Source organism: Physeter macrocephalus, chromosome 15 (assembly GCF_002837175.3).
Source record: "Physeter macrocephalus isolate SW-GA chromosome 15, ASM283717v5, whole genome shotgun sequence".
Lineage (NCBI taxonomy): Eukaryota > Metazoa > Chordata > Mammalia > Artiodactyla > Physeteridae > Physeter > Physeter macrocephalus.
In genome coordinates, this window is record NC_041228.1 from 39,338,244 (window position 1) to 39,363,628 (window position 25,385).

Below are 25,385 nucleotides of genomic sequence, written 5' to 3' on the forward strand. Positions count from 1 at the left end.
GGCCATGGCTCACGGGCCCAGCTGCTCCGCGGCATGTGGGATCCTCCCGGACCGGGGCAGGAACCCGCGTCCCCTGCATTGGCAGGCGGACTCTCAACCACTGCGCCACCAGGGAAGCCCTACTTTGCATTCTTGAGCTCGCAGGTTGAGAAAGCAGGAGGCAGAAGTCCCAAGGTGTACCGCACTGCAAGGAAGCCAGCCTAGAATTTTAAATTGCCTTGGGTGATCCAAAAAGTAGATAAGAGAGAAATGAAAACGCTCAACTGTTTTCCTTACAAAATATAAAAGCCAGATTAATGGGACTATCTCACAGCCACCTCAAACTCCAAATGTCTAAAAACCAAACTGGTCATGTTGCCTCCATATGGGCGCCCTCTCCTGACCCCTCTGTGTCTCGTCATTCTCTAGTACCCAAGCTGCGTAGAGGGAAACCTGGAAACTGCGGCAGACTGGAGGAGGCACATCCCATCAACAGAAAGGACTTGGTGGCTAATCCACTAGGCTGAAGTTCGCCTTACAGAAAATACAAGACGTCACCCCCAGCTATAGTTCTTTCTCTAAAAACCACAAACCACTATATTCACATAAAACTCATGATTTTAAAATACTGGTCCGGACTGAAAGCACACTCAGCCTTTGGTGTTCAGTCCTTGCCTTACTGTAAACTTTGACTCCTCCTCCTTCCTCCCTTCCAATGCAGCCAGTCCCCAAGTTTTGATAATTTTTTCAAGCTGTTCTCTGTACATCCCCTGCTCGACCAGTCCCTGCTTCGCCTACACCTACTCACAAGACTATCCAATTCTCCTAAACATAAGGCTCAATCAGCAACTGCCTAAGTGCTTGCCTCCTGCCCCAGCTTCTGGTTTCTCTGGTAACTGATGAGCCAACCTGACATCAGGTCCCCCTATAACTGGTAGGCTCCTCTTCCCCCAAGTAGCAAAAACTGCTGCCCTGTCCTGCCTGCTGTTCACAGTGGGGTGTCACTCCAGCACTTTGCTTCAGACTTGTAAGACTTCCTATCCAATAAACTGTGGTGGTCTCTGTTTCTGTCTCTGGGCTTTTTCTTCAGTCTTGCAGCTGGGCAATTGCAAGGCCTGCTGGGCGCAGTCCAACACCCTCCTTCTGTCTCCTTCTCTCCATTCCCATTGCCATCATCTATGTCCTCATTACTTCACATCTGCATTATTAGATCAGTGTCCTGGCTTACCTTCTCAAAGCACATCATCTACAGTCACCAGATTGAGCTTTCTGAAACAGTTCCCAAACTTTTACATACATCAGAATCACCTGGAGGGCTGTTTAAAGCACAAATCCCAACCCCAAGCATGTTTTAATTTAATGGGTCTCAAGTGGGGCCTGACAATTTGCAAAGCAATAAGCTCCCAGGTGAGGTTGATGACGTTCCAGGGACCATACTTAGAGAAACAATGCACTAAAACATCCCCCTCCAACTCTGACACAATCAATGATTCCTCATTTCCTCCACATTAAACTTAATTACACTTAAAACTCCCCAATCTGCTACTTCGGATTCTTCATAAATCTGGTCTCTTCCTCTCACCTCAAAATTTCATTTCTCTGATCTCCTATGAAACCTTGCTCCAGTCAAACTGGTCTACTTGTGTATCACCCAGTGCATGATGCACTCCCGCTCTCTTGTCTTGATCAGGTATAGAATGCCTTTCCACCTCCTGCCTCTTGTTCAAGTTCAAACTTTTCATCGAGTACACCCAAAACCTACATTCTCAATGTAGCCAGCCCCCATCAGACTTCTGCTACCTCTTCCAGACCCCTGTAGCATTAGCTCTCCAGCTAAATCTAAAGTGAATGAAATTTAAAGTGCATGGCATTTAGAGCCAAAGGCTCTCTGGGTATGAATCCTGGTTCTTTCATTAGCTGTGCAACTTGACTAGCCATTTAACCATTCTGAACCTATTTCTCCCTAAGTAAAAGAGCAATAACAATATCTATTTCTATTGGGTTGCATAAAGAATTAATTGAAACAAACTATTTATGTGTTTTTTTTTTTTTTTTTTCGGTACGCGGGCCTCTGTTTGTTGTGGCCTCTCCCGTTGCGGAGCACAGGCTCCGGACGCGCAGGCTCAGCGGCCATGGCTCACGGGCCCAGCCGCTCCACGGCATGTGGGATCCTCCCAGACCGGGGCACGAACCCGAGTCCCCTGCATAGGCAGGCGGACTCTCACCCACTGCGCCACCAGGGAAGCCCGAAACAAACTATTTAAGCCTTTGGAGAAGCATAAACAAAGTAGGTGTTTAATAAATGTCAATTTCCTTTCTTGGAACTTCCCTGGTGGTGCAGTAGTTAAGAATCCGCCTGCCAATGCAGGGGACACGGGTTCGAGCCCTGGTCCGGGAAGATCCCACATGCAGCGGAGCAGCCAAGCCCGTGCGCCACAACTACTGAGCCTGTGCTCTAGAGCCCACGAGCCACAACTACTGAAGCCCGCACGCCTAGAGCCCGTGCTCCGCAACAAGAGAAGACACTGCAATGAGAAGCCCGCACACCGCAATGAAGAGCAGTGCCCGCTTGCCGCAACTAGAGACGGCCCACATGCAGCAACGAAGACCCAACACGGCCAAAAATAAATGAATTAATTAATTAAAGTAAATAAATAAATAAATAAATTTTTTAAAAAAATTTTCCTTTCTTTGTCCCTTTCCTCAATCATGCATTTAACACTAAATATAAAATATATTACACTAATCATGTACATTTTAAGCTTACCCTCCTCTCTTTTAGCCAGACAGAATATTTCTGAGGAACCAAAAACATGTCTAATTCATCTTAGCAACCCTAGTACCTGGTAACTTCTGAGCAACTGGTAAGCTCTCAATAAATATTTACTAAAAAATATGATGAATTTGAGAAATAATGTAAGGCAAGTGGTTCCATAGAGCAGCTTTCCTCTGCAGAAATTACATCTCTTACAACTACATTTATCCTTCAAATATTCTCCTATGACAAAGATAAAATGTATTTTACAAACAGAAAAACTAAAAAAGATCTAATGGGAGTCCCCATTAGACAGTCCCCACTTGACACTTAATATTGAACATGAGAAAAGTCATTATAAAAGCATCAATGAAGGAAAAATCTTCTCTTTGAAGTAAATTTGAGCCCCAAAACACTAATGGGAATACAGAGAAATAATGACAAAGAATCCGAAGATAATGCTGGCAACAAGTAATGGACTGCCTTTTGAGGACATGTCATGTAAGCATGTGACTGTTGTACTTCTAAAATGGCTGACAAATATTGATAAGTGCATTGACAGGTGTCAAGTCACATTGGTAAAACACATTTCCTGTCCTTTAGGAGAGTCTCTAATTTTGAAATCAAGCAGCGACAAATTTCTATTCTGTTCTCCAGCGTTGCTGACTTCTACGCTTTTCCTAAACAGGATCCAGCATAACCCATTGCCATAGAGCTAAAGGTGACCCAAAAGATCACTGTGTGTGAATACTGTGGCAGAAAAAAAGGTATAATCTGGCATATTGGCATCTGGATGTCTTCCTCCAAATACAGAGCAAAGTGCCCCAAAAGTTCAAGCTGATTTCAATTCACTATACAGAGGCTACACGGTCTGGTCAGAGAACACTAGGAACCGGGTCACCTGCTTTGTTGTAAGAACCCTACCACGACTGATCCCATAACCTCAGACAAGTGGATTCCTCCAACAGTCATTTCCAGAGTAACCACCATGTATCAAATATCATACAAGATGATGGGGACACAGAGGTAAAATGTGTAGTCCATGTTTTCCTGGAACTTACAGTGTAGTGTTGAGTCAGGCAGTTGGAGCAGACTGCACAGCTGTTCACCAAACTCATTTTCCTTTCACCGCGAGCATGAAGATAGACCAAATTTCCTAGCTGCCACGTAACTGCATTGTGGCTGGTGGAATGTAAGCAGTGAGGTATGCCATACCCAGGCCTGGCCACAGAAAACCTCCCCCTTGATTATCGACTTTCTCTCTCCAGTTCCTTATTTGCCAGCTGGATGCAGGGGACCCTGCAGAGGACTCTGATTTCTTAGACGTGATGGAGCCACAGATGGAAAGGAGCAGAAGTCTACCTGCTGAACACCCTCCTGGAACTATTATGTGAGCAAGAAAGAGATTCCTATTGTGTTAGGTGTCTAAGGGGTTTGCTACAACAGTTAGTCTACCCTACCAAAGCATGAACCCAAACGACCTCCAAGATACTCCGATACAGAGTATGCACAGGATGACATGGGATACCCAAAAGAGGCAGCTCACCTGGGCTGGAGTTGGATATCAGGCAGGGCTCCCCAGAAGAAGAAACACTTAAGATGAATCTTGAAGGACAGTGTGAGATAGTGAAGAAGGGAACAGAAGGTTGCAGAGGAGAAAGCATTTGCAAAGTCGTGAAGCTTGGAGGAAATGGGGTGCACTGGGGAAGTCTCAGTGATTCCTGACTAGTGTGGAGTGATGTTGGGAGGTGGAGCTGCTCAATATGCATTGGCTGAAATGACTGATAGAGAGCAGAATCTAGGAGATGTCGTAGCTACTAGAAATGATGGATAAGGGAAGAGGAAAAAAGTAATCAAGGACCATCTAATTTATAAGGCAGAACAGATGGCATTCTCTTCACTGAGATAGAAAATGCAGGAGAAAGAGGTGAAAGAATGAGGTCAATTTTGAAAAAAAGGAAGAGAAGAGAAAAGAAAGGAAAAGAAAAGAAACTGAGATAGCTATGGAACACCCAAAAGATAAATCGGCAGGTAGTTAGATGTATGGACCTAGAGCTCAGGCAGTAGACAGAAGAGGTGGGTTTGGAAAGGGTCACCATGCTTAGGGCTGAAGTCATAAGCATGATGGGATTGCTCAGGTAGAATATTAACAGTGAGAAGCCAGAGAAACAGGGAAGAAAAGGGAAAGCGGGAAGAGGGAAAGAGCAGGAACTAGAGAAAGAGAGATTATGAGAAAGAAGTCATAGAAGCCAAGGAGAAGAGATTGAAAAAGCAATCAATAATAAGGAATGCTTCAGAGTGGTGAAATAAGATGATGGCCTGAAAAATGTCCATTATATTCAACCAGGCAGCTATTTGTGACCTTAACAACTTCCATTTCAGTATTTGGAAGAGCCAGGTTAAAGTGATCTGGAGAGTGAATGAGGGATGAAAAATTACAGATAGGAATATAGAATACTCTTTAAGGAAAATTGGCTCTAAAAAACAAATTAGCCTGAAGTGGACAAAGAGACAGTTTGTTTCATTTTGGTTTTCATTTTTCAAGATGCAAGACTTAAACATGTTAACATGCTGAATTCTCTGAACTTTTCTTTCTTTATCTTAAAATGGGGATAATAATGCCCCTTCTCCTTGGTCCATTGGATTGCTGTCAGAACAAATAAGATGACGTATGTGAAAGATTCTAAAGTACTATGTAAAGAGCAATGTGATTTTGTATTCATAAATGTTGAAAATATGGAGTTATAAAAGTTAAGAGTCCACTGAAATATGTCTGGCTATCAAATCAATGAAAAAATTATAATCAGTCTGGATCTATAAATATTAAGAAAAATGTCTACACTACATGTTGGCAACACCAAATCTTAGAGGCTAATGACAGATTTCTAAGTCCTTTGCTGGATGAAATTCTTCTGGTGCTCCTAGGTTACAGCGTGGGCTTCCAGATGTCTTCATTATACCAGGAAAAAATGTCAATGAACCCTGGCAGATTGCTGTGCATTAAGTCATCTGGGAGTTTATGAGTCTTATGAGTAGTAGTTGTTAAATAAATATTTCTGGCATTCACCCAGTTTCACAAAGCAACAGAGTAGCTCCATAATTTAGATCTCAGGACCAGTGAAATCATGGTGAATGGCCACAAGCTGCTGACTGTGTTATTCTAAGGGGTGATTGAGGTATTCTGGGAAGTAAGCTAGCCATTTCAGGACTTCCCTCCTGGGAAGAGTAACCATCCAAAAGAATATGGTCCAATCATTATTTCACTAGTCACCAAAACTTTAAAGACTCTAAAAAGAGCATTATTTTTAGCGCTGTGACATCAGTGTAACTAGGTTTTCTCTCATAAAACTTCTAACAAGAGGTTTTAGCATGCCCCATCTTCCTCCCCTGGGATGATACCTTAACCCCATAAAAGAAAAATGTCCCTTTCCTTTTCTCTGCCCTTTTGGACAACTCCTCTGACTGGGTTTCCTAGTTGCTGATATGTCCTCAGTTATTTTTAAGGGCATAGGGTGCTAATTATTTAAGGTCAAGCAGCTGTGACTCCAGCTCCAACGAGCAATTGTGCAGAATAAAGAATGCTTCCTTTACAAAAGATACTAAAGATCTAGTCCTGAGACTCAAATAAACCCTATTTGCGATTAGTTTTACATTTTTTTTAATCTTAGAGAGACCAGGCTACAACACTAAAATGGCACTTCTTTTATCCATGTTTCTCAAATATTTTATCCTTGATATGTAGCTATTAAACTAGGCCCAACGTCTGCAGGTCAGTTTTTGGACTTTTTATCCACTGCAATGCCGAATTTTCTCCTACAACTGAGGATCAATAAAGCATGTTGCAATTACCTCAATCAGAAATACAAAGAAAAAGACAAAACTTACACTGCCCTCAAAATAGACCTTTAAAAATATCAAGTATCTTTCATAAGTTTACCTCATTCAATCTTAAAATAATTTTGTAAATGTATTATTGTTAATTATCACCAATTAATACAGAAGAATGCTGAGGCACAAAGAGTTTTAAGAACATTCCCAAGGTGGTATGAGATTAACAGATACAAACTACCATGTATAAAATAAATATGGAACAAGAATATATTGTATAGCACAGGGAATTACAGCCATTATCTTGAAATAATTTGTAATGGAGTGTAATCTGCAAAAATACTGAATCATTTTGCTGTACACCTGAAACTAATATAATATTGTAAATCAACTATACTTTAATAAAAAAAAAAAAGAACATTCCCAAGGCCTCACGGTTCTTCAGAAGCAGAAGCAGGTCTACATCCAAGGTCCTCTGCTGCCTCAACTCTTTCCACTACACCATAGATGGCCCTATCACTTAACCTGCTTTATTTGTATTTCACTTCTCTAGCAACAATGGAAAAAAGCCTGGCTGCCTCTGAAGTCTTTAGGAATCTTTGATGAAATGCAGACGCGAATTCAGTTCTCCCTCCAATGAAAATATATAAAATACACTGGTTATATATAGAATGTTATGGGATCATCGTGGATGTGGAAAGCTTCGTAAAGGAATGCACAAATGCTGCTTGGAATCCTGAAAAGGCCAAAAAAGATATTACAAACAAATGAACAAATGTAGAAAGGGGGAAAAGTTCCGTGAACAATCAGTACTTTCTTTTGACTGGTTTGTTTTTATTTCAAAAGGGCTTCTCTTTGATGGAAAACCCTGGTTTTTGAAAGCATTTCAAATGAACATAATGACCAACCTGTAGATGGAGAAGGAAGCCACCGAGCGAATGAGGGATGCCAAAGCCCCCACTTTGGCAGCTTCCACCGCCCCCTGGACGCGGTATTGCACTGCCCTCGAGTAGCTGGTATAAGGTTGATTGTAAACGACAATCTTCCCTCTTGCTTCTGGGGCCCTTCTCTGCAGTTCATCGAAAGAGGTCACCACCAGAACTTCTGCTGTAATGCCTACAAATAAAAGTCATCCAAGGTTAACATATGGTTTCCGATCAGCCAGGGTGAATTGGCACACAAAAGGTCACACGTGTTCTATCCACTACATCTGGCAAACTGGGTTTGCAAAGATCAAAGCTGCAGAGCCATTTGCCATGGGAGAAAGATTCTGGGGGTTAGCCAGTTTCCCAAGAAAGAGAAAAGGCATTCAAAAAATATACGACTCATAAGGTTTTTCAACTCACTTGACCAGCTGCTATTAAATCACAGATTGCTTGAAAAGATGTCTTTTTTTGCCTCTTTCCCACAGAATGACATTAATTATTTATTTTTAAAAATGCATTTTAGAAAGCTCCCCTTGGGATTAATGAAACACATATTTATCTTTTCATAAAACTATTTTGATATGTTGCTAAACAACCTTCACTGACATCATACAAAGGATGGCAGTTTATAAACAAGGTTCTTAGAAGCCAATGATCTTCATAAATCCAACTTTTAACAAATGGTTAATGTAACCTTTCTCAAGAGGCACAAAAAGCCAGCTTGTTTTCTTTTCTTCCTTGTACCAAACCCTTTTAAAGAATAAGGAAACTTCCCATGCCTCTCGCTTACAGTACTTGTTCATCACCAAACATATCACTATCCTTCAGATAAAAATTCTGAAGATGTTGTATAATTGTCCTATAATCCTGCTGTCTCACTTAGAAAGATGTGGCATATTTCCTCATACCACAGACTTGCCCAGATCTTCCTGATTTAGGGAACAGGATTTCACAGCTTGCAAGAAGTCATTCAAAACTGCCAGACCACTGAAGATTCAATTTGATGGAGTAGTTAGTGTGACAAGAAAAAAATATTTAGCAACAAAGGCCAGATGCAGTAGCTAAATATAACGATCTAAAATAAAGTGTCAGGCACCTACTGTTTTATGGCTTTAGCCATGCAGTCGTGAAATATGTCAGTAAAACCCAAGTATCAACATAGATTTGGCATACTTCTTTAATTTTGCAAACTAGAGAACTGGGTTCTTCTGGAAGCTTAACACACATCATTAAAATAGTAACTGTTACTTGGAAAATCCTTTTAAAATGCACTGCAGATAGGAGAGAATTCTTGCTTTCAATATGGACCCCATCACAATGGACCCTTTGGGCTGGCTCCTCTCCAACTTCCACCATCCGGACTGAATTTGTACTTTCACTTTAATGTGATTGACTACAGATCCATAAGCATGTCTCCACCAACATTCGGAACTCAGAATTTAATTTATAATCTAAAGAAAGCAATGTACAATTATGAAAAGTAAGGATGCCACTAGCTTTTTCACATGATAAATATGTGTAAAAATACAAATAAGGGTTCAGCTAGACAGATTTTGAGATTCATAACTTTCTGAAACCTGGAGTTACCTTGAAATTTGACTGGTGTTATTGTTGGCATAGCACAGGAATTTTGTTGATGGTTTTCAGCTGCTCCTAATGAATAACAGATTCAATGGTCCACCCAAGGGGTGTCCCAGCAATAGGGTAATTTTGGCATCTGGATTGGAGCCACTAGAAATGAAGCCAAATTTCTATAAATTTTCATAGGCTACTGCAAAATTAAAGTCATACAAGGGTAGAGCTTCACTATAGTTTGTGGTTCAAGTTCTTTTAATAAATGTGAGTGATGGAGTCCTAAAGAGCCAAAACCTAACCTAGACACCAGTTGCCAATGCAAAACACTAGTAGCAGCTATAGGTCAAAACCTATCACCATGAACTTGGAAGAAGTGTTCAAATTAATCTGTTTTCCTGAAAGCTTAGCGTCATCTCCGGTTCCTCTGTCTCCTTCATCCTCCAGATCTCATCCGTCCTCAAATACGGATAGTCTTACCCCTTAAGTGTTGATTGAAAGCAGGTCCTCTGCTCTACCACATTAACACCCCCTCACATTAGGCCCTGGCTATCTCTCTGTTGGACTGCTATGAATTCCTCCTCCTCCACCCACCACCACCAGTGTCCCAGCCTCCAGCCCAACTCCCTCAAATTTAACTGCCACAGAGCTTCCAGGGTGAACAAGGTGAACTGCTGAAAAGTCAGATGAGCCGATGTCACCATCCCCCTTGCCCCCTGTCCCGTCTGCTGATTACCCATCACTTCAACATACCAATCAAAGCCTATCTATCTCTATAGACACAGGTTCCCTTTTATGTTAAATTCTATCAATCCTAAACTTAAAAGTTCCCACTTGCACCACGCCAGTCCACTTCTCAGCATCTTTGTTCATGCTATGGTACATCATGTCTTGTCGACCCCATTCTCCTAACTTTGTCATGTGACTAACACCTATTTATCCCTCAGGATGCCATTTAAGAATCACTCCCTCCAACTCTACTCCATGTTCTGTAATAACCTATATGGGAAAAGAATCTAAAAAAGAATGAATATATGCAGATGTATAACTGTTTCACTTTGCTGTATACCTGAAACTAACGTAACATTGTAAATCAACTATACTCCAATTAAAAAATAAAAATAAAAGAAATAGACGGAAAAAAAAAAAAAAAGAATTACTACTTTGGGGAGCGTTCCCAAGGCCTCTAGCCTCTTGTCTCATCCCCCTCCCTCCACCTCCAGGAAAGCTGGTTCATGCACCACTCTCCTCTGGACTTTCAGAGGAAAGTTCATACCTGGGCACTAGACAGTGAAACGGTTTATTTATGACTCTCTCTACCACCTAAACTGTGAACTCCTCAGGGTTTGGGGCCATGTTCGCTTTTGTTTGTATCTCCTGGGCCTAGCATAGTGCTTGGTATATGTGTAGGGAGTCAGTCAATAAACTTTCCTTAAATGGCACTGCTCCAAACAAGGGACCATTGACTGGGTCTAAAGCATTCCATAAAAGTGCAATTTACCTTTAAAGTTTGACAGCGCTTCTCCCACAATAACTCAGCAGTCTGACTCTCTGACCACCCAGAGCACTGCTGCACCAGAATAACCAAGCAAAAAAGGTCCTGGGGCAGTCAGAATAGAAATATAAATTCCAAGTATGAAAACTCAGATACTGGAACATAAGAAAGCTCTTCTGGGGCTTCCCTGGTGGCGCAGTGGTTGAGAGTCCGCCTGCCGATGCAGGGGGGTGACACGGGTTCGTGCCCCCGTCCAGGAAGATCCCCCATGCCGCGGAGCGGCTGGGCCCGTGAGCCGTGGCCGCTGAGCCTGCGCGTCCGGAGCCTGTGCTCCGCAACGGGAGAGGCCACAACAGTGAGAGGCCCGCGTACCGTAAAAAAAAAAAAAAAAAAGCAAAAAGAAAGCTCTTCTGCTCTTAGAGCCTAGTTACCCTTACTTTATATAAAATTCTAAATCTAGTGCTTAAACCTATGAACTATAAGAGACAACAAATCAAAAAGAAGAGATAGGTTTAGAAGCTGATAGCAGTACCACAAAAAACAATGTCAGAGACAGGAACATGAAACATAACAAATACATACTTACAGACTTCTTTGCAATGTCGCAAATGTTCTGTATCTGGGCTAACACAGTAGCCATTAGACACATGTGGCTATTGAACACCTGAAATGTGACTAATGTGACTCAGAAACTGAATTTTTAATGTCATTTATTTTAATTAATTTATATTTAAATTTAAATAGCCATATGTACATAGTGGCTGCTATGTAGAACTCACAATCACTGCAGGTTCAGCCATTATGTAGGCAAGTAGCCTAAAGCATCTCTGCTGGCCCTGAGGGACTTGCTTCACAACAGTTCAGTAACAGAAGTGGTAGTTACAGACCAGGTGGACTATATTCAGTACCCATTGTTTGGGAAGGCAGGGTGTGTACAAAATACTTAAGGAAGACTTCTGCTCAAATTTGAATAAAATAAAACCAGGCCACCTGGAAAACGTCACTCTTCCATATCAGTTTGTGTTTTGACACATTTTACACAAAGGAAACGCTTCTGCTCTCCTACAAGTCAGCAGGCTCCTACTCTTTTCTGTCCTCTCATCTCCCTTTTTCCAATGCCCCCCTTCCAAAAGCTAGTACCTGAAAACCTCAAAGAACACAAAACCAGTATCAGATGCCCCGACCTCCTTATTAATAATTATAACCCACTCCCAATCCCCATCCCTCTTTTCTGGCTTAATTTTTCAATATCAATTATCAGCTTCCAGCTGCATCCACTACAGTAATGTAAGCTCCATGGGGGGTGAAAATTCTTGTCTGTTTTATTCATTAATGTTATCAAAGTGCCTGAAGTGGTGCCCGACATGTAATATGTGAAATTTACTCACACACACTTATAGGCACAAATACACACATGTACACATGCATATACTGAATGAATAAAAAGAAACCAAAAATAAAAGTATAATAATACCCCATCCCTACTCACTTCCCAAAAATGTATACTTCCAAGGAACTTGGACATTTCTGTAGGTCAGCGTAACTGATAATAATAGCCATATTTGAATATCTAATGTTTATACTTGTGTTCACAGCAACTCTGCAGTGTAGTTATTAGGAAGACACTGAAGTGCATAGAAATAAGTTTACACAACTATGAGATGCTGAAACTGAGAGTTGTTGGTCGTCTGAACCCAAGTATCACACTGCTCCTATTAACTGCATTGCTATCTTCTTTCACAGATGTAAAATATATCTAAAGAAAAGCTCAGGGTTTTCATTTTAAGAGGAATAAGAAGAAACATAAATAAGTATACAAAAGCCTGCCTAAGTTTTCAGTTATTTTTTCTCACTCTACTCAGGGTCTTGCTCATAAATCAGAGCGCTGTTATCATACTAGGTCCCAATCTACTCATAGGGGAGTTTGGAAGGGATGCTTCACTCTAAGACAAGAGTCATCAGACTTTTAGAGTAATGAAAAGGATTATGACAGTTCATTCTGAAGAAAATGTAAGACTGAAGCTATAAATATTCATATTATAAAGTGACTCTCTTGGCTACAGCTGATTATATCACAAAAATAGTATAAAAATTCTCAGGTTCCCTTCTATTCTCCACACCTAATTTTCAAAACTGACCAATTTATTTTTTTTAAACGACTTACTCTGTGCAACAGATGCTTACCGCTGTGGTGTTGGCTCAGATATTTACTCTATGGAGAATCTGATACACAGACTCTAATCTCAGTCTCTTCTGACCTGACTCCTCCCAAGAACAGTTAAGAATAGGAAGATAATGAAGTGAGAATCTTACAATGTTTTCTACTATTAAAAGACTACAGACAGAAAAACATGTCTCTGGGGCTCAGTTCAATGTGCTAAGTCTTAGGAAATTGATTCTGATTTCGGAAGACTTCACCCCAAGCAGGACTTACTCCAGCCCCACCCAGAAGGAAGCCTAGTGTCTTACTCTTACCACGTAGTCTTTTGCAAAATGCACCATACCAGATAACTAGGTCCAATGCAATGGCTGGTTTCCCTGAATTCAGTGATGGAGAAAGGGTAAGAATCGTTCTCAGAAATTCAGTGTTTTGGCCTGAAGTGGTAAGGAAATTGCAAATTCGTGGCAAGGCAGATAAAATAACTTCAGAACAGTACTCTCTGGGCGTCCATTTGTTTATGGAATGTATTATGATTGTGCAACACCCTTTTCATGGAAGAACTAGCTTTAAAGATTCAAAGTCGGGGCTTCCCTGGTGGCGCAGTGGTTGCGCGTCCGCCTGCCGATGCAGGGGAACCGGGTTCGCGCCCCGGTCTGGGAGGATCCCACATGCCGCGGAGCGGCTGGGCCCGTGAGCCATGGCCGCTGAGCCTGCGTGTCCGGAGCCTGTGCTCCGCAACGGGAGAGGCCGCAACGGAGGGAGGCCCGCATACCACAAAAAAAAAAAAAAAAAAAAAAAAAAAAGATTCAAAGTCATTCAACAAATGTACAGCCCTCCTACCGGGTGGGCTTTGTGCTGAGCACCGGGGACGATATGAATTTGATCAGTTCCACTCCTATCCTCAAAAACTGTATAATCTGGGGAAGAAAAATAGGTAAGCAATAACTTTAAAAAGAGCACAGAATGTCACTAAGTGCTCAACGAAAGTACAAAGTAAAATTTCACACACACACACACACACACACACACACACACAAAATAACATAAATCAGTATCATTTCTGACTGAGGGAAATCTAGAAAGTTTCCAATAAGGTAAAACTTGAAGTGGGCCTTAAAAGATTTTAATAGCCTGATAATAAAGAAAAGGGCATTCCCAGGTAAAGAACAAAGAAGGGAACACAAAAACAGATGAAACATCTATTCCTTTACAGTGAATAGGAGACTTCCTGCCAGGCCCCAAAACAGACAGTGGGACATTCTAAAATCTTCTAGTTTTCACCAAGACATTTATGGACCCCTATCATTCTTTGAATTCCAAGAAGGCAAGCAAAAACAGTCTCCTTGAAATAATTTTCAGGAAAAGATGAATAAACTCAGCTATTAGTTGAGTCAAAGTCAGAAGAGCAAGAGGCAAAGCACAGCTGCAAACGACTGTGACCCACCCTCTCCAAACTGGTTCCTGAGAGTGGGCTCAAATCAAACCTGGTCCGTCCACCTTGCAAGCGAGCCCAGACCTGACTTCATCACAATCCACGGACACAACAAATTATCATCATCTCTAGAAAGGCAGCCGTGTGCCCAGCGAAGCAGCATGCCCACAAAGCCGTCTTTCCATACTAACACTTGAGGACGAGCCACAAGCAAGGCCGCTCGTCTACCTTGACCTCTAAAATACAGAATTTACACACTTTGTCATTTGCTGGAGAGGTGCCTACTCTAGGACCATTAGGTTTGAGTCAACATGTAACGTAGGCCACTCAAGTTGTCCAGAGATCCAGTTCAGCAACATCCAGCAGCCACAAGCACAGGGAACAGACCAATCCTTAGCAATCTGATCACTTAGAATCCAAACTGCTTCCACAGCAGGAAAGGCAGTCACACTTTCAGGTACCTTGATTAATTTTAGCAATTATCAAAGGGAGCATTTATAGTCTGAAAATGAGGTGTATTGTGTTTGAAACACAGTTGCTTTGAAACATGGTTTGTTTGAAACACGTTTGAAGTGGTTGCTTTCTCCCCAAACACTGGATATTTCCTTGTAACAGGGATTGGCGTGGGTGAGCGAGGGCCTTTGCAAAAACCACTGTCATCTAATATATCTGGTAAAGTGAGCAGCCGTAAGGTACTTGTGTACCTCGGTCAGCTTCCAGCGGTATTTAAGGAGTAAAATTCACAGGCCTTAGTGATGGTGGGGATACAGAGGTGAGTTTCTGTAGGCTGAAACAGGACTCGTTACCATGTCCCAGGAGGCCTCGCCAGCTTTGCTGAGAAGGTGAGATCCAGAAATGAGTGTTAACGGGCTAGGGGACATTGGCAGGGAGGCTGGGGGGAGGCGGGAGGGAGGAGAGCACTGAGATTACAGTAAGCAGAGAGTGAGGGAGAGAATGGCATGAGAGGAGGCTGGTGGTGTGTAGGTGATATCACATGGGAGCCCCGTAGCTGTAACTAAGGAATTTGGGTGGGGATAGAGAAGTCAGGCACGTTCAGCTTTACATTTAGAAAATATCACTAGGCTTAGTGTGATGGAAGGAGGCTTGGAAGAGGTAAACAAAGGAGGTGGGCTTGGAGGAGGGCTATTTAGGAGACTACTGCCACATTCTGGCTGGGAGGTGACAGTGGCTTGGAGTAAGGCAGGGCAGTAGAGAAAAAGAATAGTGAACCACTTTGAGCGATAGTATGGAAGGGACACCATTTACTTTGATGGGGAAACTGATTTCGTGGAGTTTTGCATTCCACTAACCATACTGCCCAATCTATATCATGATTGTTTTCCTGGGGAAAGTTGTAGGTAAACTGAAATTTAGTGATCAGATCATTCAAGATGAAGAGGACAATTTTTTTTTTTTTTTTTTTTTTTTTTTTTTTGCTTTACGAGGGCCTCTCACTGTCGTGGCCTCTCCCGTTGCGGAGCACAGGCTCCGGACGCGCAGGCCCAGCGGCCATGGCCCACGGGCCCAGCCGCTCCGCGGCATGTGAGATCTTCCCGGACCGGGGCACGAACCCGTGTCCCCTGCATCGGCAGGCGGGCCCTCAACCACTGCGCCACCAGGGAAGCCCAAGAGGACAATTTTTAAATTTGTTTTTGTTTTTTAATTTTTATTGGATATAAATTAAATAAATAAAAGCTGATTTCCACTGTTGTGCTCATTTCAGGTGTACAGCAAAGTGAATCAGTTATACATCCACTCTTTTTTAGATTCTTTTCCCACATAGGTCATTACAGAGTATTGAGTAGAGTTCCCTGTGCTACACAGTAGGTCCTCGTTTATATATAGTAGTGCGTATATGTCAAACCCAATCTCCCAATTTATCCCTCCCCCGCCATACGCCCTGGTAATGATAAGTTGGTTTTCTGCATCTGTAACTCTATTTCTGTTTTGTAGATAAGTTCATTTGTACCCTTTTTTTAGCTTCCACATATAAGCAGTATCATATATTTGTCTTTCTTTGTCTGAATAAGGTGAACCCTATTGGTAAAACAAGCATCTTACTCGCAAACATTTTTACAAACAAAAGTATTTATATATTACATTATGCATTCTTCAAAATATACTTAAAACGGGGTATTTTCTTTATCAGTAACAAAAAGTGTCCATCATTATGTCCTGGCTATAAAGCTCACTAGTCTTTGATCCTAAATAAGTTGTTTAACTTTCCCCAGCCTATAACATGGGAATCACAATGACGTTGATACCACCAGGATTCATGGGAGCATTGTATGAGATGATAGAGGTAAAAATTGCTCTGTGTGTTATAAAGCATTATAAGACAAGAGTAGGTATGCAAGCGTTCTGGACACATATAGAATAAGTATAAGCAATAAATACATGATTTATTTAAAATTCCACTTCAAGCAATTACCAGGAATAAAACAAAAATAGTGGCTATGACTTCAGCAAATATGGAGCCTCTTGGCTCAGAGCAGAGCCAGTCTTCATCAGGTCAGACAGCTCCAAAGGCTGTGTGACTTCTTGTCAGTTTTGACTAAATCAATAACTTAGGCAGACCCCACATCAGGCTGTGCAGAGAAGCTGAGTAGGTTTCATGGGTCTGCTTTGGCAGCAAAGGGTACAGAAGGTGAGAGAAGAAGGGAAGGGACTTTTTTTGAGTAGCATCAGAAGAACAGGCCACTGTAGAAAAAGATGCCATTGGCCCTACCTAAACTTACATCTATGTTATATTCTACTATTTTCTCTACCCTTCTCTATAAAAGAAGGACACATGCCCATCAACTGCCTTGTAAACTGCAGGGTCTCTTGGAACACAGTGACACTGGGCTGGCCCATGAGACTCACTCTGGCCAATGGAATGTGAATGACCAGTGTGTGTGGTCACAGCTGAGCAGAAACTTTAAGAGCCATTGCAAGTTTTGACTGCCGCTAAGAGCCCTTTACGTTTCAGCCACAAGAACGGCATGTTCCAGATGGGGGTTTCTCCTTCAGCCTGGATCCTGGAGTGAAAGAGATAACTGAGGCAGAAACAAAGGCACTACCAACTTTATATATATTTTTATATATATATATACACACATATGTCATATATATGTAATATATATAACATATATGTGTATATGCATATATGTATATATATACATATATATATGTATATATATACATGACATAAATCTTAGTGGTTGCAAGCCATAGAGATTGGGGGTTGTGTGTTATCCCTGCATTACTGAGGAAGAGCTGAGTAATGCAGGAGCCCTGCATTCAAAGTTTCTATCAGGGCATTTCACAATCTGCAGCTGATGACAGATAAGATATAGAAAAAATATATTTAATAACTTAGGGAAGACTGTTCAGTGAAAATTACATAACTACTGTCTTCCTCCTATCACACATCAAAGCGATCAAATGATTAACACCAAAAAGTAGAAAACAAACAAATCTGAAGAAGAATTTAGCAAGAGTCAGTGATTTAACACACGCAGACTAAATGACAAAGCATTTTTAAATAGGAGATAAACCCTAGAGATCATTAAAATACAGTCTTGGCAGCTCAGTTAGCTAACCTACCTGATGTCACTTCTACGGAAACAAGCAGCCCTGTTGTATGTTAAATAATTCTATATACTTTTGATAGATTTCAATATTTCATATCTAAATGCATTTTCCCTCTAAATTCCACCTTCAAAAACCAAGGGCAAAAATGATAGAAACTGGTGTTCTTATGTTTGTATCAAGTACAAAATAATGTTATTGTAGTGTTATAGCAGAGAGATAAAAGAACTCTGTGACAGCTTGGCATTCCAAAATGGGCTTTGTTTACGCTATGTTTGAAGTGTTAACTGTCCTATGCTCTTCTTAGAGAAGTAAAACTTAGGGGAAAAAATACTATAACCAAACAGAATTTCTGCCCTCAATAATAAGAAACCTGGCTCAGTTTCATGATTCAGTTTGACACAGCAATCTCCCTCCAAAAGAAGTTTCTAGAGACACGATGGAAATATCAGAACCATATGAATTACACAGGAAGACTTCCTGGATGCCATTTATTAAAGTCCTTTGGCTGGAAGGACATAAACTCAACTATCAATGTCAATCCCATTACAATGACAATTCAAAGCCATCACCATACAGTTTAAGCAGGAGAGATTTAAGCACAAGGGCAGTAACCACATTTAACAGGTGAGAAAATATGAAGTTTCAGGAAGGTACAGGAAAGTTCAAATATCTTATCAAACTAGAGAGTGGCAGCGCTTGAATATGAATCTAGGTCAGATGGACTCCAAATCCATGCTCTTCTCAACCCATCCCACATAGCTTCCCTCCTAATGAACTTAAGTCGGCATGTACTTGTATGTTTTCTCGGACTGTCTCCTCAGGCAGCCAATAATCTTCCAAGGAGCCCAACATCCTGTCCTATTCCACAAATCCCTGGATTTAGAAAGTGGAAAGGAAAGGCAAAGATGTTCTGAAGGCTCACAAATCAATAAGTATCATTAATTTTTCAAATATTCAGAGATCTTGTGTTGCCTTCAAGATACCCAAAGTCACATATTATTCCCTGCTTCCTCTCCCCTATCCCTACCTGTTTTACAAATAACCCATCTTTCTATTCTCAGCCAAATATCTATTTGATTCGGCAAACAGTTGAATCAAACTAGACTCAACTTAAATAACTGACGTTAAGGTGGGAGAAGTGTATTTCCATTTTAAAAGAGATTTTCACCTACAGTAACTTATTCATTCAAGAAATGTATTTGAGCCCTTCTGATACGCCAGGCCATTCCAAAGTGCTAAAGATACAGCCAATGATATAGTGATTTCACTAATGAAGATTACATTCTAATGGGGAAGACTGGTACCCAGCAAACATATTAATATATAATTACAATTTAATAAGTGAAATACATGATGCTCTAAAATTGGAATCTTTGGGATTTGATCTAGTCTGACAGGATCTTGAAAATCTTCTAAGAAAAGGAAACACTGAGTTAAGAAACTGACGAATGAGTAGACATTAACTAAATGGAGCAGGAGTGGAAAGGGAGAAATAAAATATTCCAAGCTGATTAAATAACATACGCAAAAGCTCTGAAGTGAGATGAAGTCCAAGCAACTGAAAGAATACCAGGGTAGAGTGGTAGAGTGATACACGATGAAGATGGAGAGGTAGGGAGGAACCAGTTTACACAGGACCTTTAGGGCCACTTTAAGGAATTTGGGTATTTATCAATGAGTAGTTGGAAATAATTGAAAGGTTTTAAGTGGGAGCAGTAATAATCCATCTTCTATTTTTCATCGTATAGGACTCCATCCAAGGTGGCAATGGCCTTGTAAGTTTATGTTTCAGGCATTAAATCAGAACAAAAAAAGGTTGCTCACTGTCACAACTTCTATTCAACAATATACTGGAAATCTTAACTAATGAAGCAAGACAGGAAAAGATATCAAATGGCTAAGTTGGAAAGGAAGAAACAAGTTGTCCTTACTTGAGAATGACATAATCATCTGTAGGTAATCTGAGAAAATCTACAAAGAAAATATTAGACAAATCAGCTATGCTGCCTACACAATATACACAAATCAAAACAACATATATACCAGGCAAACCCTGATTTTTAAAATGTAACAGAGAAAATTATGTCATTATTAATGTCAACAGAAGTTAACTTTAAAAAACTGTAAAAATATCAGAGAACAAAGAATCCATTCTTGTGTCCATATCGAGAATGGAAGCCAAAAATAGCCAGGAATATCTCAACAACAACAACAAAACACAGAAAGGGCATGACCAGACAGTAAGACTTAGTACAGAGCTTAAATAATGAAAGAAATGTAATATTACTACAAGGAAAGAAAAATAAATAAATAGAAAAAATAGAGTCCAAAAACAGACCCACTCAGCTATGAAAACTTGGTATATGATACAAGATGATATGGAATACCGCATTCCAAATCAGTGGGGAAATGATAACTTATTCAATGAACTATCCTAGAAAAATATAAAACTGCTCTCTACCTTCCAACATATAGAAAAATAAGTTATAAAGAGATCAAAGACATGACAAATGAAAATCTTTAAAAGTTTTTCAACATAATCTCTATCAAAATCCCAACAAAATGTTTTGCAGAAATAGGAAAATTCATTCTAAAATTCACATAGAACCTCAAGGGACTCCAAACAGCCTAAACGATATTTAAAAAGAAAAACAAAGCTGGAGAATTCATATATTCAGATTTCAAAACCATATTAGAAAGCCACTGTAATCAAAAGAGTGTGGTACCGGCATAAAGCCAGACATATAGGCCAATGAAATAGAATACAGAGCCCAGAAAAAAACCCTCGCATGTATGGTTAACTGATCTTTGACAAGTGTGCCAAGACAACTTCATCAACTGGTGTTGGGAAAACTAGATATCCACATGTAAAAGAGAAATTGGACGTTTATATTACACCATATATAAAAATTAACTCAAAATGGATTAAAGACCTAAATGTAGACATAAAACCATAAAACTCCTAGAAGAAAACATAGGGAGAAAGCTTGATTACATTGGACTTGACAATGATTTCTAGGGTATGTTACTAAAAGGACAGGCAACAAAAGCAAAAATAGACAACTGGGACTACATCAAATTTATAAACTTCTGTGCATCAAAGAGCACAATCAACAGAGCAAAAAGGCAACCTATAGAATGGGAGAAAATATTTGCAAATTATAATGGGTTAATATCCAGAATATATAAAAGACTCCTACAACTCAACAACAATAACACCAAAAGATAAAATAACCTGATTACAAAATGGGGGAAGACTTGAATACACAAAAACCACCATGAGATATTACCTCACACCCATTAAGACGGGTACTATCACGAAAACAAAAGATAACAAGTGTTGGTAAGGATGTGGAGAAACTGGAACTCCCATTCACTGCTAATGTGATTGTAAAATGGCACAACCAAAATAGAAAACATATCACCATTCCTCAAAAAATTAAAAACAGAACTATCATATGATCCATAAATCCCACGTGTAGGTACATATCCAAAAGAATTGAAAGCAGGATCTCAAAGAGATATTTGTACACTCATGTTCATAGCAGCACTAGTCACAATAGTCAAGAGGTAGAAGCAACCCAAATATCCATCGATAGATGAATAGATAAACAAAGTATGGTATATACATACAATGGAATATTATTCAGCCTTAAAAAGGAAGAAAATCCTGTCTCATGCTACATGGATAAACCTTGGTACATTATGCTAAGTGAAATAAAACCATCCCCAAAAGTCAAATATCATAAGATTCCACTTATATAAGGTATATAAAATGATCAAATTCATAGAAACAGAAGGTAGAATGGTAGTTATCAGGGGCTGGGGGGAGGAGAAAAAGAGGAGTTATTGTTTAATGGGTTAGTTTTTAAGATTTGCAAGATAAAAAAGTTCTGGATACCTGTTTCACAATAATGTGAATACACTTACCACTACTGAACAATACACTTAAAAATGCTTAAGGTAATAAATTATACATTATATGTTTTCACCACAATAAAAAAAAGTTTTTGAAGAAACTATAGTAAAATTTATGTCATCAGAGTAGGAGAGGAATTTTTTAAAAGACACAAAAAATGCAAACCACAATGAAAATTTTATTAAATTTGACTACAGTGAAATATAATAACATAAAAACTTCTGTTTGAAAAACACCTAGTAAACAAAGTAAAAGTGCCACAGACTTGGAGAATATATTTGCTCTTCATACAACTAATAGAGGATTAGTTTCCAAACTATATAAGGAACTCATGGAAATCTATAAGAAAAAACAAACAATCCAATAGAAAAATGGTCAACAAACATAAATAAGCAATGTGTATAGAAGTAGAAACCCAAAAGACCAGTAAACAAAAAGGCATTAAACCTCTAATTATTCCACAGTGAAATAATATTTCACATCTATTAAATTAAGGAAAAATTGAAAAGTCTGGCAATACCAAGGGTTGGCAAGGATTTGAGGACAACAGAATCCTCATATATTGCTAATGGTAATGTAAACTGGTACAAACATGCTACAGAGAAATTTCGCAATTTCAAGTAAAGTTCAAAAAGTCCTAATATCCAACAATTCACACTGAAGTATTTAAATACTTAAGAGAAATTAGAGAAACTATCACACACGTGCACTGTGGAAATAAGGTACGAAGATATTTTATCATTATTCTAATCGAATAAAAGTGTAAACAACAAAATAAAAGTATAAAAGATGAACAAAAATGTCCATCAATAGGAAAAAACATGTAAATTATTATATAGTCATTCAGAAGAATACAGCTGTTGAAATAAATGAACTGGATCCCCATGTATCAATATGGATGTCATAAGAATAAAAGTTTTTTAAGAGAAGCATCTTTCAGAACAAGTTGTTCCATTAATGTGTCATTTAAAAACACAGAATACAATCGTATATGTAGTCTGTGACACATACATAAAAAGCAAAGAATAAATACATGCAGGGGAGAAATAAACATCAACTTCAGAATAGTTATTATCCTTGGGAAGAAAGAAAGAAAAGGGAATTGGTGAGAAGTACAAAAGGAGCTCAGCTGTATAAAAAATTATTTATTCTTTATTTTAAAAAGTATATATGAATGTGTTTGTGTCTGTGTGTATGAAGCAAATATGCCCCAAATTAACAATTATTAAATCTTAGTAGGGAATAGTTCTCTGCAAGTTTGAAATATTTTAAAACTGCACTCCATTTGAGGGAATTGGGGAGTGGAGATGCTACACTTTCCATATATCCTCTATCTTGTCCTCCTATGAACAAGGCACAGAGGAATGCCACTATAAACACATACGCTTATTTTTTGCAACTTAAAAAACATATAGGTTGTTCAACAACCCAATTAAAAAAAATGGGCAATAGATCTGAACAGACATCTTACCAAAGAAGACATATACATGGCAAGTAAGCATATGAAAAGATGTTCAACATCATATATCATTAAGGAATTGCAAATTAAAACAACAATGAGATACCATTGCACACCTATTAAAGTGGACAAAATCCAAAACACTGACAACACCAAATGCTGGTGATGATATGGAAGAACAGAAGCTCTCATTCATTGCTGATGGGAATTAAAAATGGTTTAGCCACTTTGGAAGGCAGTTTCACAGTTAAGCATGGATTTTTTTTTAAGTAGTATATTGATACAATAGAATATCATCTGACAATAAAAAGTAATGAAATACTGATGCATGCTAAAATACAGATGAACCTCAAAAGCATTAGGATAAGTAGAAAAACCCAGTCACAAAAGATCTCATTTTGTATGATTCTATTAAAAATATCTAGAATAGGCTAATCCATAGAGACAAAATAGATTAGTGGTTGCTAGGGGTTGGGGATGGGGAGTGACTACTAATGGCACAGTGTCTGTCTTGAGGGTGATGAAATGTTCTAAAATTTACTGTGGTGATGGTTGCATAACTCTACGAATATAATAAAAATCACCGAATGGTATACTTTAAATTGGTTAATTATATGTTAAGTGAATTTAGTCTTAATAAAGCTGTTTTTAAAAAGTAGAGAGAGGAGGAGGAGGAAGGAGAAAAGGGGAGGAGGAGAAAGAGGGAGAAGGGGAGAATATTAAAAGGAGAGGGTGCAAATGGATATGGGGGAAAGGAACAATGGCCCCACAGTTATACTTGTGGTAAAATGTACTCTTGACTTTTATTATATCACATGGCATTTTCTTTATGATGGCCCACAAAATAACTTTCTTGTAGGAAATTTGTACTCCTGAGCAACTGGCTTATTTTCCTATCGCAGGCACTGTGACTCTTGTGTCTGATTATGTTTCACTCTCTATTTTGTTTGCCAGGCACTTTGTAGCTATACTTACGGTGATTCTTGGCAACTACACAAACTTTATGATCTGTATCTTTTTCTATAATATTAATCCTGGCATTATTTTATTTTATTGCACCTGTTTTCTCTACTTTCTTTCTTCATTTATTTTTATTTTTTTCGGTGTATTTTTGTAAGTCTCTTCAAAGTCTTTTGGTAATAAAGTAGGAAACAAATAAGTAAAATACAATTATAAATAAATAAATACCTTGTACTTAATGAGGGTATTAAAAGTATCTACATCATAGAGCTGTTGAGAGAATCAAGAGTTAATTAAAGTAAAACATTTAAAACAGTGTCTGGCACACTGTAAGAACTATATAAATGTTTATTCAGTATTTTTATTATAATTGAATCCTTACTGAAGTGACCATCAAGTAAACCTGCTTGAAGAGATAGTCTTATAAACACTCTCAAAATAGGTTAAATAAAGAGGTAAAAGATAAAGTTACATATTTATTGGCCACTCATCAACAATTATTCTATCTGTAGATTATAATCTATATAGCAGCTAGTAAATGCATGTGCTATATAAGAAAATATGCTATAAGTCTTGGAAGATATGGCTTCTAAGACATTTTCATATGTCCGGGAGTTAGGCATCTCGTAGATACAAACATATGGCTGATTAACTGGATGAGGATTCAATCACCAGAAACATCGTTGCTCTCAATCTACCTTTTTTGATGTTAGAGACAGAAGGTCTCCATCAGATAGGTCTGAGTTTGAATCTGTATCTACAATATACCAAACTCTGTGACCTAGGTCAAGTCTCAGTTTTCACCTCAGTAAACAGGGACAGCAATACTTAGCACATAGGGACATAAGGCTTACCTGAAATAAAGCATGTTGAAGGGCTTTGTATGATACCTGGCCAGAGTATGCATATAACAGTTATTCCTGTTATTAGTTTCTTGCAAATCTTTTGAACTGAAGAATTATTGCCTTTCATCACTAGGATTTTTGTTGAATATAGACAATATCTGATTTTTTTTCTTTAAAACATCAGCCCTAAATCTGATGGAAAGTCTTAAATTTTTACTTTTCATCATGAGATTGTATAGGATAGTAGCTTCTTAGAAATGGTTCAAGGATTATAAATGGGCCACATGAATTCTTGGGAACCATGCAAGCTATGGGTTCCTGTTGCATTAATGTTTCTATTAGCATAGCATTTCTGATTAAGTTTCTGGTATGGATTAATAAACTATTAATGGTGTTAAATGGATGCCTGGTTTTCATTAATTTGTAGCTCTTCAGAAGCTCATCAAAACCTTCCCATTCATTTTGTTGAATTCAAGTG

At 39.1% G+C, this 25,385-nt stretch overlaps 1 protein-coding gene across 2 annotated transcripts in view; it reads right to left on the bottom strand.

The window, feature by feature from the left end:
- CPQ (carboxypeptidase Q) overlaps positions 1–25,385 on the bottom strand; it is a 461,800-nt gene that overhangs the window by 316,028 nt on the left and 120,387 nt on the right. For both annotated transcript variants that reach the window (XM_055091154.1, XM_024115916.2), the window contains exon 3: positions 7,471–7,678. In XM_055091154.1, coding sequence (XP_054947129.1) covers positions 7,471–7,678 — 208 coding nt within the window. The remainder of the gene's footprint in view (positions 1–7,470; positions 7,679–25,385) is intronic.